At 47.8% G+C, this 18,275-nt stretch overlaps 1 protein-coding gene across 1 annotated transcript in view; it reads left to right on the forward strand.

Annotated features, from left to right (window-relative positions):
- Window positions 1–1,941: 1,941 nt before the first annotated feature.
- The window catches only part of SLC13A4 (solute carrier family 13 member 4), a 39,698-nt gene continuing 23,364 nt past the window's right edge, over window positions 1,942–18,275 (forward strand). Inside the window, exons 1-2 of the mRNA XM_030853926.2 lie at window positions 1,942–2,040; window positions 7,075–7,203. Coding sequence (XP_030709786.1) covers window positions 1,942–2,040; window positions 7,075–7,203 — 228 coding nt within the window. The remainder of the gene's footprint in view (window positions 2,041–7,074; window positions 7,204–18,275) is intronic.

Below are 18,275 nucleotides of genomic sequence, written 5' to 3' on the forward strand. Positions count from 1 at the left end.
ACCTTTTTGGAGTCACTTTGCCTTTAGCCTGGGGATTATTTCCAACTGGCATAGCTGCAGACCCTAGAATGCCATTCCTTGCGTTCTGTGAATTCAAGCGAACGTGAATTCCATAACCCTTGACTCTGCTCAGCATCTCTCAGATGAAGACAATGCTGCCAAGGACCACCAAATATAAAAGTTTGGGGGCTTCTCTCTCTCTCTCTCTCTTTCTCTCTCTCTCTTTCTCTCTTTCTTTCTCTCTCTCTCTCTCTCTTTCTCTCTCTTTCGCTCTCTCTTTCTCTCTCTCTCCTTCTCTCTCTCTCTCTCTTTCTTTCTCTCTCTCGCTCTCTCTCTCGCTCTCTCTTTCTCTCTCTCTCTCTTTCTCTCTCTCTCTCTCTCTCTCTCTCTCTCTCTCTTTTTCTTTCTTCCTTGCCCCATATCCACATGACTTTTCAGAGAAAAGAGAATGCTTCTCCTGAACTGTAAGCAGCAGAAATTCCAGCATCCAAGGGCTGCAAAGGCCCTATTCCTGCACCCATCAATTTTTTTCCTGCCCTCCCACCTCCTCCCTGCACACCAGCCAAAGGAAGCCTCCTGCTTCTTTTTTGGTAAAAAGCCTCAGAGAGGGACATTGGAACACCTACTCCAGCCAGAAAGACCACAGATGTCTGGGCGCCAAGGGCCTCTGAAATGAGACTGGCATCTAGATTTTTCCAGAGAGGCAGTACCCTTCCCATTCTCCCTGAAAGGGTCTGTGGTCTTTCCGACAGGCTGACATCCTCTGTTGACTCAGATGCTTTGTATTCACCCGGGTGCTGAAGCAAACAACCTTTGCCACCAGGGAAATCTAAAAGACTTAATATTCTATACTCTGGGGTAAAGTTCTCCAGGATTAATATTTCATTTTCTCCCTGCCACCAGACATTTTCATCTTCCTAAGGCCTAGGTCAGCAAGTGGCCCTCCCAGAGAAAACTCAGGGTCCTATGCTTTGCAACGTTAAAGCAGTGCTTGAGGAAGTGGGATTCTGTTTACGGTGATGGTCATCACTCCAGCCCCTAGGATGTTTGAGAAACAAAAATAAGCTTTGCACATTGCTTAGGTTCTGCAGAATCAGCAGGCCCCTGCTGGGACCAATCCTGAACTGCCTTTGGAAGAGATACTGACTCATTCTTTCCAACGTGCTGACTGGCTGTGAGGAATGGGCGTGGCTACTGCCTCTGTCCTGCGTCCCATAGGTGAAGGAAAGTTAAGGTGGGCCTCCAGCAAGAGTTTGTCCCGTGACAAAAAGGAATGTCTTGGGGACTTTTTTTTTCTGCTTTGGAGGCCCAGGCTCAAGGCAAATTATAATGGGAAACCAATTAGAAGGAGAGCAATTTGAACAGAGTTAAAGTGCCAGGTCCTGGGAGGAGAGACCAGCCCTATTTGAAGTCTCCATGGTCTGCTGACAAACTCGGGGGTTTGTTTTAAGGGACGCGGGGGGACTAGGTTTTTTAAGGAAAGGGGGTACAGCCAGCACAGGTAGAGAGCGAAAGTGGTACTGCCCAAAACAGGCCATCAGAGAGAGGAGAAACGTTGGAGGGCACAATAGACGGCAGCCAGACAGCTGCAGCAGAGGTGTAATCTTGATTGATTAAGGGGGCTTTTGCTGAGCTTTGGAATGAAGTTACTCCATTACTGATCAAGCAAAGAGAGAGCCATTATGCCCCCGTTTATCATCCTTTCCCGCTTCCTTTTTGCTGGGCATAAAACCATGCTCACCAATCCCACCTAAAACCGAAGGCGAGGAGGCCGGCCTTTGTTGCAAACAGAGGCTCTACCTGCCCTCCTGTTCTGCTCTTAAGACGAGAGAGGACTCTTGGAAGCCGAGAAAGGTTGAAGGAGTGTTTCTGGAGGGAGGCGAGCGTCGCCAGCAGCACAGGCACTTGGCGGGCGCGGGCTCCGAAGGGAGGAGGTCCAGGATGGGTTTGCTGAAGGGCCTCCACCGAGCCAGGAAGCTGCTGCTCGTCATCTTCGTGCCGCTCCTGCTGCTGCCTCTGCCCATGCTTCACCCCAGCAGCGTGAGTACCAGCCGGTCCCCTCCTGGGGCCAGGGGGTCAGGTGGGAGGTCAGAGGGGAGGTCGGTGGAGGGAGTGGGGTGCTCGTGCAGCGCCTCAGCATTCTTCTGTTGGTGTAAAGAAATGGAAATGCTTTCCTGCAGGAGGCTAACATACTTTCTGCCTAAAAACTGCCATTTTCACCCCTTCACCCCATTCCCAGTCCCCCGGCCCCACGGCCCCTGGCCAGGACTGAGATAAGAGGAAGGGCCGATGGCTGGAGTGGCTGATCTGTGTGGCACAGAGCAGTGGGCCAGCCTGCTCGGGGGCAGGGGCCAGGCGGACACCCGATAAAGAGAAGGGCGCTCTGGAGAGCTGGTATTTGCCAGGAGTCAACATGTGACCGTCCATATGGGAGAGCAACTGGACATGCAGGAAGACCTCCCAGATGGGGGAGGGAGGGGACTGTGGACCCCGGCCTGAGGTGCACTGCGGTGGGGTCCCCGGCCGGGCTCCTGTGCATCTAGCCAGGGTCTGTGGGTGACCACGGTGGGCTCTGATAACCAGGATTTGAAACTCTTAATCCCTCAAGTTCCTTCTGAACTTTAAGTTGAAAGCGCAGCTTGGCAGCCTGCCCTGGTCCCATGCATGTGGCCCTTTGATTATTTGTATCCTCTGTGTTTTCTTCTCTGTGCTCTTGACGGAGAGACAGCAAATGACTCGATAAAACAGAATAAGAGCCCCCAACTCTAGACTGTGGCCCAATTTTTTGTCCAGGTTTGTGTGAGCAGAAGAGCCTGGGCTCTGCTTCTGAGACCGTCATTTGCCTTCCTTGCCTTCCTCCGGCTCCTTTTCTCCCTGCCCCCCCCCCTTCCTCCCAGTGGCTTTACCCCTTCCCCTAGCTGGCACTACCCTTGAGACTTTAGGAAAAATAAGCTAAGAAAGGTTAATCTTGTTTGTGGGAGGGGAAGGGTGTCTTCCACTCAGCTCCCAGAGTAACTTCGTAACCAAGATTAAATGACACAGTTAAAGGGGATTAGAATGGTTTCTTAAAAACAAACTGGTTTAAGTCTTTAGTAGAATAAAAGCTCAGAGCACCAGGGAGCTGCTGATGAAGACCGGCTGGGATTAGCAGACAGTGATCGGTGTGAACGTTTTCCCGGCGTATACACTTGTCCATTTCTGGCTTTGTCCCAGTAGCCTGATTTTCTTTCCTTTTCATGTTTTTGTTTTGTTTTGTTTTACTCGGTGTCAGATGGGTTAAGGGAATGCCAACCAAGTGGCACCTGCTCTTCTCATTAGCGGCATCAGGCACACCCCCCCCCCACCGTGTCCCCTGAGTCAGCCCCATCTCTGGTGACCATGACTCCGGGGGGTAGTGCAGCCATTTAATTCTGGGAGCCTGTCTTGGAGCTTCTCAGTTACCAATGACTCGTGAGAAGTATCCACATGAAGAAGAAAACAAATAACAAATGATTGAAGTAGACCAAAAAAATCTATACATGTGACAGAAGAGGGATGTTGTGGAAAAAAAAAAAAGAGGAGAGACAAGGGAGGAAAGGTAAGCCTCTGCTCTGTTGGAGTCTATCAAAATTCTTGAATAGGTTTTTAAAGATGGACTCACTGAGAGCAAGAGACCTTGCCCTTCCTTGACCTAGCGCCTTCTGTCCAGCTGAGTTTCACCTTAGGGTGGGGTTTCTCAACAGCCACACTAGTTACATTTGGGGGCGGGGGGAGAGGGTTCTCTGTCGTGAGGGGAGGGCCGTGCTGTGCTGTGCATTGTAGCGTGGTTAGCAGCGTCCCTGGTCTCTACCCATCAGGTGCCAGCAGCACACAGGCACCCCCTGCAATTGTGACAGCCAAAAATGCTTCCAGATATTCCCAAATATTCCCTGGGGGGCACACTTGGCTCCAGTTGAGAACCAGTGCCTTAAGAAAAGAGAAATACGCTACCTCAGAGCTTCCCCGTCTGTGCTCATGGGTAGCCCTCGGGACAGCTAGATGGAGCCTGGGTGGCCAAAGCCCTCAGACCCGGATGCAGCCTGCTCACCACTCGCCCCAGTGTGCCCTGCAAAGGTGATTCCTCCGTGTGTCACAGTGTCAGTAAGACGCTGCTTCTCCTTCCTCTGCAATGACGCAGAAGCACCTTGAGGTCACAGTGGGCACAAACCACCACGGGGACTGGCTCTCATCTATTCGGCCCCCTCGCATCACACTTAGATTCTGATCTTTAATCCTTAAGATCCCTAAATAGCCTTGTTTGCTCTGGGCTGGAACTGAGAGAAGTGATCTGGGCAAGAGCTCCTGGCCTGCAGTTCTGATGCTTCTTCAAAGTGACAGGCTGCAGCTGCATTTTAGGAAGGATTAGTATGACCTCCCCTTTTTTCCTGCCCAGCTCTCTAAAGCCAGGGGCCCAGACTTGATTTCCCATACACAGAAGAGGAAGGTCAAGCGGGGGGCATCTGCAACGAAGCCCAGCTACAGCATCCCGGTGGGATAAAAGTTACACCCAACTCCCAAGCTAAATTTTCAAAAGCCCTTCCAGTCATTTATGACACCAAATGACGTGACCTCAAGCTCCTTCCAGTGGAGCCTGAATGGTATTTCATCGGGGTGGTCAGACTGTAGGGAAAGAAGCAGATGCAAACATCAGTTAGTAGCAGGGTCAGGGAGCATCCGCTGTGGGGAAATGCCACTTTTGAACTCGCTCCTTTATTTGTCAACAGGAGCAAAAAAGAACTGACAACACTATCCCTTAAAGGCACTGCCCCAGTACGCGCCAATCCCTACATTCCTGCTGACCAGCAGCAGCGATAAGAGGCTGCGGGTTTCCAGAATATTTTCTCCAGTAGATAAGAGAGACCTGTTAGCCAGCAGAGGAGCCCAGTTCAGTTCACCAACCTTGATTGAGCTACCTGCCAGACCACGGCCAGATGCAGGGACACAGGAGCCTGTAAACAAACTTCACAGAGGATTCTGGGTTATCTGAATATAAGCTTCCCTACTGAATTCTGAGACAGCTGAGAAGGGGCAAAAGGAAGTTTATGTAAATTCCACGGGTGTACTGAGTGCGAAGTAGATGGAAAGGCCATCTGAAGGTGGTCTCTTGGCCATTTTTCTAATGAAAGTCAGAAAGCTCTAAGGAAAGTTCAGATTAAAATGATGGTAGTTTATCCTGTTCTTAATACTGCTGGATGAAGGTGGCTTGGTGACTTCCTCCAGTAACTTATTCTAATTCCTAACAATAGTTACAATCAAAAAGTTTACCTTGGCTTACCCAAATTCTCCTAATTCAAACCAAAATGATGCATGGTAGAAAGAAATAGCTCTTGCTCTCTCTCTCTCCCTTTTCTCTCCTTCCTTCGCTCCTGGACCTGTAATGACCAAGCCAAGAAAGACTGAAGGTTCTTTGTAAGGAATAAGGGCTTCTCAGTGAGGGAAAGACATTCTATCTCCTTTGCTTCAACTAGAAACAACACTTGCCATTCTGTCTCTTTCCCAGGAAGGAGATGGGAATAAGTGAGCTCAAGTGGGCTGAAGGGCTTTGAACTCCTTAGGTATTTTTATTTCTGCAGTAAAGGGAGCATTTCTCTAAACTGCATTCTTTTTCAAATGGAGCTCTTTTTCCCCCCAGTATTGGTTCTGTTGTCTTATCAGCACTTCCAAAAGCTTTAACTTCTCTCTGATCTTTTGGCCCCAGAGGAAATCTCAGTGGGAGCTACAGTCAACAACTGTTGCGCCCAGTTCCCATTTCTCAACCCCCAACCCCATAATCCATGCGTATCAGGAGGGAACAAGGTTCCATCCAGCCAGGCTGGGTTAATCACTCCTGACGCCCCTCACTGATCGTGGCGACCTTTTGTAACTTTTGTGTAAGAGTTTGAGGACGCTTGTTCTGAACCCAAGGGAGAGATAAACAGAACAAGATTTGTCAGGTTCCTTGATCACCAGCCAGCCTCAGGGCAGGTCAGACCTGAGCGCAGTGGGTTTAGAACTAGGTATAAACGGAGGAGTCCACAGCCAGCTTGGATCTTCTATTCACTGGCCCTCCGGAGTCCATTGCTAAAACCCTTGGACAGTGACCTCTCCCAAGAGTAAGCCAGTGACCTTTCTCACCACCATTAATCAGCACCATTTGGGGCAACCAGGATTACTGGAGCTAAGGTTAAGGAGGACTGATTTTTTATAAGAATGTTGTACTTATTTATTCTGTGCACCCCACGGTTGTACAACCAGCAAAGGGAGTGGGCTGGGGAAAACCCTGGTAAATTTCCAGGCCTTCCCTGATAGACAGCACTCTTACTCTCTTTGTCAGAAGGAAGTTTCCATGTACATCAGGCAGTGGAGTGTCCCAGACACTGGTTAGGGCACTGGTTCTCAACAAGGGATGATTCCCCCCCGCCGCCAACGGACATTTGGCAATGTCTAGAGACAGTTTTGGTTGTCACAGTTGGGGAGGTGCTACAGACGTCTAGTGGGTAGAGGCCAGGGATGCTGCTAAACATTTGACAATGCTCAGGACAGCTCTCCCCACCAACCCAGCAGGGAGTGATCCAGCCCCAAACCGGCCAGTTTCAGAACTCACATGTGAATCAATTACACAAATTAATCCCCACCTTCAGCTACCCCAAGAACCTCTAGTATCTGATCAATCTGACACCAAAATATCCTGCCTAGACCAAGTTAAAACTGTGAACTCCACCTTTATGTACATGATCTGGACACTGCAGTTAATTTCAGTCCCTATCCTGCTCAGTTTCAGGAACCAACCGAGCTGTGATAGCATAACAGTCCCGGTGGCCACCCTGCTGCAAACCAGTGCAAACCACGTGCAAGGCATCAGTCGCCCCAAGGAGCAGCCATAACTTCACCCACCAAAATACGATGACACGTATCCACCAAACTTCTCTGCCAAGTCCACCTTTGCACCTCCCAGAGCTGTGTTCCAGTGCCCACGTTTGAGTCCGTGTGCCTCCTGCCTCTGCCCTGGGTCTCTTTTGGATCCTTGGTGGCAGTGGCTGTCCCTGTGACTAACCACCCACTTTCCTCCCCTTCCAGGAGGCTGCGTGTGCTTACGTGTTGATCGTGACTGCTGTGTACTGGGTGTCCGAGGCGGTGCCTCTTGGAGCTGCAGCCCTGGTGCCTGCCTTCCTCTACCCGTTCTTTGGAGTCCTGCGATCCAGCGAGGTTAGACCATTAGCAGCCCCCTGCTCGGTCCCTGCTGGGCCAGTGAAAGAGGGCTCAAGGCGAAGGGAGACTCACAGAGCAGTTGAGGAGGGGGCTTCTTTCGCCCTCTGGGACAACCCATTAGCACTAAGCCTTTGCACCTGCTGTCCTGGACCCTGAGCTCCTTTCCTTCAACCCATGACCTTCATCTCTGTCAAACTGCCTCTTTCAGGAAGCCTTTTGGTTAATTACATCCAATTGTTCCTTCAGCCTGAAACCCTTTGGGAACTGTATGATTGGCACATTCAGCCAGACTGCTGTGATTCTTTCTCTGTTCTTCTGATTGTCCATTAAACTCTAAGCACTCAAAGGCAGGAATCAGGCCTCCCAGGTCCTTGGAATCTGGTGACGAAGCTGAGCCCGTATGGAGTAGGTGCTCAATAAATGCTTTGCCGACAGAGAGACTTACCGCATTTCCCTGAGTCCTGACAATGTCTTCACTTTCTCTAAAAAACATTTCTGTCCCTTCTTCCCCAACTCAAGATTACTGCATATTCTTTCCCTGACTGCTGTCTACCTAGAATCTGTCCTCTGTTCACTCTCTCCCTCTCTCTGTGGCATTCTTAAAATTCTAACAGAAATTGTCAACAGGAAGCCCAGGGTGGTGCCAGTGCAAACAGTTAAGCCCACCACAAATAGGAGAGAAGAAAATCACAGCCAGAAACCTGGAGCAAGATGAAGGACGGTCTTCATTCATTAACACCTGGTTCCATTTGGATTATCTCCTTATAGCACCTGGTCTCCGCTTAGGGTTTCTGAAGGAGATTGAATGGTAGAGGTTAGTTAAGGACAGAGGCACAGAAGAAAGAGGAAAGGGAACTAATGTTTGAATTCCTACTAAGAATCAGGCACTACACCAGAAGTGCTGTATTAGTTAATACTCCCGAGATGTCTACGAGGTAGATATTAATATTTCCATTCTACGGATGAGGAAAGAGTTTCGCAGAGTTAAGAAACTTACCCAAGATCACAAAGTAGGAAATAGCAGAATTGGATTCAAACTCATACCTATCAGATTTCAAAGTCTATGCACTTGCTTACTGTACCATAAGAAAAACACTCCATAATGTATTATTGTAGCTTCATGGTGAGTTAATACTAAGAACTGTACATCTCTTCACCTGTGTGATGTGAGGAAGGAATAATGAACCTGGGTCCATGGGATGCCTTAACCATGGATAACAGAATTTTTTTTAAAGTCCAGAGATAAAAATTAGGCCATCCCCTAACTGCTGTACTTGACTACAAGTTAACAAGTTGTCCTTCTACTACATGGACTCAAATGGCTGGTTTTTGTTTGCTTGTTTTGGTTTGGGGCAGTTTGGTTTGGAGGCTGTTGGTACATTAGTTCCTTTGTTGGCATTTAGTAATCATAATAGCCTCAGACTCTCCAAAAAGGATAGCATCCCCAAAACCCTCAGCAGTGCTTTGATTCCTGGAGATGGGTCCAACACCAGTATCCTGGGGACCCACATAAAAGCTAGCCTGGGACCTGAAGCACTAGGCAGTCACTTCAATTATCCCCCTTCCTCTGTGGAAAGAGAACAGGTAGTCTGGGTCTGTGTGCATGCCTAAAAGAACAAGCACCAATATTACTTTTCTTTTTTTTTTTTTTTGTGATATGCGGGCCTCTCACTGTTGTGGCCTTTCCTGTTGCGGAGCACAGGCTCCGGACGCGCAGGCTCAGCGGCCATGGCTCACGGGCCCAGCCACTCCGTGGCATGTGGGATCTTCCTGGACCGGGGCACGAACCCTTGTCCCCTGCATCGGCAGGCGGACTCCCAACCACTGCACCACCAGGGAAGCCCTCTTTTTTTTTTTTTAACATCTTTATTGGAGTATAATTGCTTTACAATAGTGTGTTAGTTTCTGCTTTATAACAAAGTGAATCAGTTATACATATACATATGTTCCCATATCTCTTCCCTTCTTGCGTCTCCCTCCCTCCCACCCTCCCTATCCCACTCCTCTAGGTGGTCACAAAGCACCGAGCTGATCGCCCTGTGCTATGTGGCTGCTTCCTACTAGCTATCTATTTTACGTTTGGTAGTGTAATATTACTTTTCTTAAGAGAAACATAAATGAACTTGTCTTGCAGATTTCTCTTTAAAATTGTGAAAGCGAAAGCCAATGAGTCGGGAGGTGAAAGTAGAGAGCAGAGGAAGAAGTGAAGTTATAGAAAGAATTGAAACTTAAGTAACATTTTTAAAGTGAGCTAACTATTCCTTAAAAGACTAATATCTTTGTATTTCACTACAGGCAGCCCAAAAGCCAACAGTATGCCTTAGTCTTAAAGTAGATGATGTCTCTATTTCCCCAAGGGCCTCCTGCAGCGGAATCTTATAGACAGGTGGGCCAATCAGCCCCTCCACACACTAGGGATGTTGCTAGGCAACAGTTCATCCTAGGGCCTGCCCATCTGCACAGCCAGGAAGGCTCAACCTATAAGGAGTCTAGGGAGGCAGTTGTTTTCAAAGGCAACAGGACTTTGTAAGGAGAAAAAGAAGACTTTGCAGGGAGAGATTGGGTGTTGCTATTGCTGGGGCTGGAGGTGGAAAACGCTGGAGAAGCCAGGGGCCAATTTTATCATTTGAGGTGAAAAACCCTACCCCATCCGTCTGATGAAGTGGCTTTGGCTGGTGATATTTAACAGCCGAGCTCCGGAGAGCAGTTTAGGCCAAATATAATCTGTTTCGCTAGCCTTTTAAACTCAGATTAAAGGACATGCCGATCAGGTAGAGGACATGGGTTATAGCCCTTTGTGAGCCAGTTGACTTTGCAGACAGAGAAAATATCTATTCCACGGCCACCGACTTCTCCCCTACACCAGCATGTGCCATGGCTCCCTGGGAAAAGCTAGGCCGGGGGTCTGCAGACGCCCCCTACTCCAGACAAATCATCCACTCGTCACTTCCCAAACCCACCTTGTGCTTGCCCAGCCCCTTGCCGGGACTCAGGCCACTCTTCCACTTTGGAAAGTTCTCTCCAATTCCTTCAGCTTTTAAGATCCTACCCAATTACCCTGTTGGTTGAAGCCTTTCCAAAAACCTCAGCTAAAAGAGTTGTTCACTTCCCTTGGAGCCCCCTGATACCTTTGTCCTTTAAACGGTACATGAGATACATCAGATATAAACTTGCTGTGGACACGCCCTCTCTCCATCCACATTTCACGCCCTCTAGGATTTACGATGTCTTACGCATACGGGCCATTCTTGCACTAGCCCTTAGTTCACGTTTCTTGATTGCAATGTTTCTTGACAGTGTGTCAGTAGTGTACTCTCCATATGAAGGAAGGCATGTGAATAGGATCAGTGGGACCCTGGATCTGTGGCTTTTGTCCCTCAGATTATTCAGTCAACATTCAGAAAAATATTTTGAGTGCTGTACCTACCATGTGCAATACAATATGGGATGTTACAGATACCTTGCAGGTGACAAAAATGAAAAAAATATATAATTTCTGGGACTTCCCTGGCGGTCCAGTGGTTAAGACTCTGCTCCGAATGCAGGGGGCACGGGTTCAATTCCTGGTCTGGGAACTAAGATCCCACATGCTGTGTGGTGCAGCCAAAAAAAGAAATTTTTTAAATATATCGTTTCTGCACTCTTGAATCTCACAGCTAATGCTCTGGGTTCCCCCTAGGGCTGGATGTATGCATGTAAATGGTTAAATTTTACAGTGATGAACTGTCAGTCTGCAGGTATTAAGAGTTCACTGTGTGCAAAGCTGAGACTGTCTTCTATCAGCCGAACTCAGATGCTGAAAAGAGACAGAAAATGGTCAAAATGGCTCCTGACCTTGAGAAGTTTCTACTCTAGCAGAGAGAAAGTATAAACCACATGGAATAACACAGAAGACCCTATGCAGTAATGCCTCTTTTTCTGGCCTTGCAGACCCCAATTTACACAATTTCACACGAGGGAATGTTCTATATAAATGAAATTTACCCTGTCGAGTGCCCAAACTTTATATTGACCACTTTTTGACTGAGGTCTTTCCACAAAGCTTTATAATTTCCCTGGTCTTTTAAACAAATGTTGCTGAACATAAATTAACTTTTTCTTTGGAGCCTTCGATATTTCCAGGGATAACAATTTCTCAGTCAGAGAAATGTGGTCTGGATGACAGCACAGTTGAGTAACTTGAGTGCTGGTTGAATAGCTGAACCAAAAGAATCTGAGGAACATGTTGGCATTGCGCTGGAGAGAGAGCACAAATGGAAATAAGAAAGGCATGTCATCAGATTGCAGATGACTCAAAGCTAGATGGACTAGCTAATGGACAGTGACAGAATCAATGCTGCCAGGAAGAGACAGTGGACTGGAAGGGAAGTCCAGGCAAAATGAAGCTTAATAAGGATAAATGTTAGCAGTGTGTGTGAAAAAGATCTTTGGCTTTCAGCTGAGTATAGACGCAGTGGGAGTCAGCTCTCTGTCCAGGGTGGCCGCCAAAATGCCAAGCCTTTACCACATGTCAGGCGCAGTGGGAGGTCCTTTACGTGCACTGTATCTTTTAATCCTCTGTGAAGTGGCTATTATTTTTATCTTTGTTTTACAGAGGAGGAAACTGAAGTTCAGAGAGGTTAAGTAACTTACTCAAGGTGATACAGCTCGTAAGTAGTAGAGCCAGAACTTGAAGCCCGAATTGCCTGACCCCAGAACCTTCACCCTTAATTGCTAGCCAGTATGTACTGAAACCTGCTCAATTAATAAACGTATGTGTTCAGAGCAGGAAATTCTGGATAAGGAGCTCATTCAGAGGTAGGTAGCCAAGATGTCTGAAATCTAGAAGCTAAGTCACATGAGGAATGAAGAAAAGCCTCAAGAGGGGCATGATTTCTGGCTTGTACAGCTCAACATACCAGGCTCAAAGGGTCAAACCAGAACCAGAGTCAAAGCACCATAAGGTAGATCCCCTCTCTGGGAGGGAAGACCCTGAAATGGGGGCCACACGTGGTCCTGGTGTTCCTGTCCCCAGAAGCACAAGCCAGATGACCACGTAAGGATACTAGAGGCAGACTCTGTGCCTCGGGAGAGGGGCTGGGCTCTAAGGGCCCCTTGACTTTAGGAATCTATCGGCTTGTAAGCATCCAGCTTCTGCTCCCCTCTGCTGGTGTACAGAGCTCAGTCCTGTATTTCCGATTTGTTTTTAGGTCTGTTTTTTTGTTTTGCCTCCATGGTGACTCTCGTTACTGTCATCATAGAGGCCTTGAAAGTCCTCTAAGCCTTTCTGCTGTGTTGCCGTAGCTGGGGACAGTACCTGTGTCAATCAAGAGAGCTGAGATTCACTGTTTATAGGAGAATGGCTTAGATGTGGGGACCAAGCCGCTCTCTGGGGAACTAAAGAGCATGGTTTGAACACTGGAATTTGTAAGGAGCCTCAGAGATGCCCAGGGTCAGGAACTACTTCTGGTAGAGATTACACCTGCTTTCTATCTACCCCCCAACACACGCACCCACACGCGCACGCGCATACAGACACGCTCCTTCTGCTGTCTCGGTGGCCCTGCACTGCAGGCTTCTAGCAAGTCTAATTCAGATCCTAGCTCCTGCCAAGGCAAGAGAGGCAGCAAGGCAGCTCCAGCTGGAGAAACAAAACAGCCTCTACAGCCAAGTTATACTTGAGTCTGATGTCATGAAATCTGCTTCCCTGTTTGCTCTTGATCTTTCTGACCCACTGGATTCCTGACCAGTGCCTAGACCCTGACTTGCTGTGTGTAAACCTGGGGGCATTTCGTATATCACCTTCCACTCTGCCTTTCTGGCCTCTACTCACTATGGAGGCTGACACCCCTACCTCCACGCCCCCAGCCACACATACAGGCCTGTGAGGATACAGGCTGAGCATCTGTGCCCAGCTACCCACCCTCACCTACAGCCATCCAGACACAGCCCAGGGCTGAGCTTTACGATGTCTTATGCATACACACCCAGGCCATACGTGGGCCCGATACCAGGAACCCACAGATCTTGCAGCCTTTTGAGGCCAAGCTGATGTTTCCATAGGAAGAGCTACAGGGGCAGATCATTCAGTCTTGAAGAAACTGGGGACACCTTATGAGTCAGCATTTCCAAGCTCTGCAGGAGCTGGGCTGACTTCGGGTCAGGTCAGCACCCATCTGGGTCTCTCTGCTTTAGACATTTCTAGGGTAGGGTTTACAAAGAATGTTTTTTAAGCAACAAAACCTTTCCTTTAAACTAAATCTTAGGAAAATCAATACATGAAGCAGATGGAAGGGGAAGTCCTACTCTGATTAGGCATGGGGGCCCAGAGCCCTGGCTGCCCGGGCCCTTCCCTCCCAATGCTTCATGGCCACCCTGTTCCCACAGCTGCCGCTGAAGTTTCAGAGGCAGTGAGTGGTTTGAAAACCTCTGTGCTCAGGGAATACAGACAGGTGGTTAGGAGGGTGTCTGAGCCCCCAGAGACTTACCAGCAGAAGCAGCATTCCTGCCCCCAGGGAAGGGCGGAGAGGCAGCCACGCCGCCAGGGTGGTGGTTGGAATGGTGTAGTGAGGGGCTTCAGCTCTGCTGGGGGTTTAGCTCAGCCCGGAGGGGGGCCATCCCAGGCATCCCATCCTGGGGTTGCAGCAAAATTGTTCAGATGAACCAAAAGAGCCTCAGAATAGGTCCGTTTCCAGAGACCACCACTGGCCTCCTGAGGGAATGCCACATTCCTGCCGCGTGAAGAGGCGCGGCCACAGCAACTTGCAAGGAGAGCCTAGGTGTGTCCAGCCAGCAGCAGCGTGCTGACCGGCTGCATTTCTGACGGGGCCTGTACAATGCCACCAGTGCCTACGTCAGGACACGTTCAGATCCACGCATTCTGCCAGTCTCTGGCTGCCACCACTATACGCAAGGACACTGGCCATGTGGAGAGGGTCAGGATCCAAGTTGGGAGTAGGGTCGAACTGAGTTTGAATCCAGTTTTCTCACTGACCAGTCTTGAGCAAGTTGTGCGTTGACTGAAATAAAAGTTGCAAGTTGAGTTTTATTGGGGGAACTTACTGAGGACTATGGCCTGGGAGACACCCTCTTAGGTAACTGAGGTACTGCTCCTAAGAGGTAAGGCAGGAGCCAGGAAATATATGAATTTTTTTTTCTGGAAAAACATGTAGTCACACATCCAAAGACTACTGCTAATCACAACAGACATCTCAAGTTAATGATTTTAGTGCTTTTCTATCTATGGGAAGAAGTAAGAATCTGGGGTCATTGAAATGATCCCTTAGATATGCATCTTAACTATTTAGGGCCAGTACCCAAAGTACAGAATGCTTCCTGTTTTTCTCCATCCTGAATTCCCCTCAGGGTGCACGACTGCAGTGGCTAATGGCTTGATCCTTATAGAACTGGAATGGCGGGCAACATTCTTTTCTTTACATGTGTAACCTCTCTAAACTTCCATTTTACTCATCTGGAAAATGAGAATAATAGGCATACCCACCTCGTGGGGAGTTGTGAGGATGTTAGACCTACCTGAGTGACAGAGTGCCCATCACAGCACCCAGCTTATCTGCACGAATGATTCATTGGTCCATCTGTCTTCCTCCCTGACGATGGCCCTGTTCTTAGTGAGAAAAGCACTGAACTGAGATCAGCATCCAGATTTCCACTCTCCTCAAACTTCTAGGATTAAAGCCACAACTCCCCTCACCTTCCCATTTAAAAAAAAAAAAACTTTGTAAAAAAATTAAAACCTGACATATCCAGAGAGCAACAAATAATTCCGTGACCAAAGAGAGTGATGTTTTTAAAAGCTCATCACTAACAGATGTCACCTGCAATTTACTAACAATGAACTAGTTCGTTAAAAGACTACATTGGTCAACACTTCTGTCCTTGTGCCTCTCAATGCAGGCTGGGTTAGAAAACTCTTGAGATGTACTCACCCTTCACTTAAGAAAGTTTGGGGGAATCTTTGTCTTTTAGGTCCACCTTGCTCCTTCTTACTTCATTTCTTTCTCTTATCCCCCACGTGGTCATGCTGGCATACCTGATTCCTAACCCTCGATCTCATCTTGAAGCGTTTCATCTTTTCACTTCTTTAACAATAATAATGGACCATTACTGAGCACTTCCTATGTGCCAGGCCTGTCTTGCATCATCTTACTTAAGGCCCATACGGATTCAATGTGTTGTGTATTACTACTTAAAAGGTTGAAATGATGGGGGAACAGGGGTTCAGTATTTGGTCCAAGAACATACAACTCATCTGTGGGGAGCAAGCATTTGAACCCAGGTTGAGTTCTTTCTTGCTGTCCTCTGCTCCACCTTTTCAGAGCGGCCTCCTTGAGCCCATCTCTTCTTAAACACAGTCCAGAAACATCTCTGCTCTCCAAACTTGGGGTTTGGGCACACCGAGAAAAACCACAGAGCAGAAAAGCAGTAAAGGCGGTAACACTGCCAACACAAATGTCACAAAATCCATGCAGTCTAGCCATGGGAGGAGCACTTGTTTTAGAATCTAATTTCTCTTTGCAAATAGTTCTAACAATTTTCATTATCTAGTTTCCCAACTCACAGAATATTAGTCTTGGAAATTAGATAGTGGGGAAAGGAATGCTCACGGCAAGTGTGAGGACGCAACACATTTTAGAAAACGATTAAAATAATCCTCAAGAACCCTGGAACTCCCAGAGGGGCTGTAAATAACCAAGGTTTTATTGTAAAGAAAAAAAAAATCAGTGGGCTAGAAAACTAACCAACACCATTGGACAAGATTTTATTGATTGTGCCTGGGCCCTCTCTGTATGCTAACGGCCTCAGACCAGGTCAGCCTCTGTGTGGACCACATTGTAACAGGAGAGCCACCAGGAACCCTGGCTGTCAACGTGGCGGGCCACGCTAGCTGGTTTGCATGTGTCATTTAATCTTCACGACAGCTTTACAGAAGATTGGGACTCATATAATCCTCATATATTTTTTTAGATGAGAGAAATGAAGCCCAGAGAGGTTGAATAACTTGCCCAGCATACAGCCGAGTCACAAACTACACCCAGGCTACATCACCAAACACTCGGCATTGCTTACAAGGGGGACAGGAAGGACACATGAACAGACCTGAGCACACCAAACACCAAATAAGAAAACATCACAGGGCCAATATCCTACTAAACCTGGGCCTGGGGCTTTCACTGGACCGGGCCCAGGTATTTGGGGCCAGTGTCAGGACTGTGATTATGAATAAAGATGAGGAATGTGGGCCGGCCCGTGCTGTCTGGGGTACCCAGAATTTCCCCTGGAGTTGAATTAGATGAGTGGTTTCTACTTGGCCACCCTGAGTGGCATGTCGAATAGTAGCTTTAGATTCAGATGGACCTGGATTGATATCCCAACTCCACACCTCACACTGTGACCCTGGAAAAGTTCCTTAACGTCTCTGAGTCTGTTTCCTCACCTTAAGTGAGAAAGTGAATGCAAAATACATTTCTGGCATGTAAAAGGCACTCTACCACATGTTGGTTCCTTTCTCCTTGCCCTTGAGAGGAACCCTGAGAAAGTAGCCCCACCTCTTGTGCAGGCTCTGATCCCCCTAAAAGGCCATCACCAACTGGGGTCTATCAGGATATGTGCCAAAGAGGCAGAAAACTAAAATGTTGTCAGTCAGTCCCCTGGGAAAGTAACCCTGGTAACACGGAGTCTTTAAAAGCTTCACGGAGAGCCATGAGTCATGGGGCCAGTGGGGGACCATCACCCAGGAGGACAATGGTGTCTCAGGTCTTCTGCGGGTTCCTCTCCTTGGTAGACAGATGAAATTAAAACACCAATTCCACCACAAAGCTGCCTCTCAGCTGCCTAGGAACATGAGTGGGCAGTGAGGAAGGTCCTAGGCCCCCAGTTCAGCCAGCCCTCCCATCCCAGCAGTGCTTCCACCTCCCACTAGGGGGCAGCACCTCCACCCACCGTCAGGGCCCGAGGCCTTCCTGTCCCTCCCAGTGCGGACTCTGCCCCAGAGTCACAAGCCCAGCACAGCTTCTCTGCCCTCCGGGAGCATTAGTGACAGTGTCCATGAGGACTGGGGTCGAGGACTAGACTAGATTAACCAGAAGCAGAGGCCTCTTACCCCAGGAAACGGTCTCAGAGAGGAGAGATGATCCTTCTGTTGCACAGAACTCATCAACCAGACACAAGGAAGTCTCTGTGGGGAAAAAGTGAGAAGGGAGAAATGGAGCAGGTTACCTTTTTGGGGGCTCTTATCTTACCAAAGTGTTCCATGCAGAGTTTAAAACTCAAATAATACTGAAAAGGTCACAATGAAAAAAACAGCAGACTCCTTCCCCACCCCTCCCTCCACCAAATCCCACCTCCCCTGACCCAGAGTCAATAACTTAACTTTGTTAACTGCTTCTTCTGGTATGAAGCTCCACGGTCCTATATGATATTCTTATATTAATTCTTGAGTTATCACTTTTAGACATTATCAGTTGACTTCTGATTATAGCAGGTGAGGATTTTGTACTCTTACATCACCCAATTCTCCTCCCTCTACCTTCCCAGTACAGGCATATAATTCAATAATCAAAGTTTAACAGTATGATTATATAAATTCTGTCTACTTCCAACACTGCAGATTTTACTATATTTGTATTTCCTTCCCTGTTCAGTTTTTATTTTTCTTGCAGTTAAAAAGTTTCTTGTTTTCTCACTTTAAGAGGATTTCTAAGTTAGGAGTTAAACTTTTCTATATCTTTTCCTCCCAATTTATATCATGGTTGCATTGTTGGGAACAACTCTCTTGTATGTGACAAGTATTTATTGAGCATCGACTTTTCCGTATTATCCTATTAGGTGCTAAGAGATACAGAAACAAGAGAGATACACATAAAAAAATAAACAGTACAAGCATGAAGTAACAGTTCTAGCACTGCCCTATGTGCTCTGTGATGTGTAGAGTTAATAGTACCCACAAGGAATGTTCTGGAGTCAGAGGTTAGAGTCACAAGGAAGGTTTTCTGGACGCCACCAGGCCTGAACTGGGCTTTGAAGTCTCATCAAAGTGGAGATAAGGAGAGAATGTTCCAAGAGAGAGAATC

This window comes from Globicephala melas, chromosome 9 (genome assembly GCF_963455315.2).
Source record: "Globicephala melas chromosome 9, mGloMel1.2, whole genome shotgun sequence".
NCBI lineage: Eukaryota > Metazoa > Chordata > Mammalia > Artiodactyla > Delphinidae > Globicephala > Globicephala melas.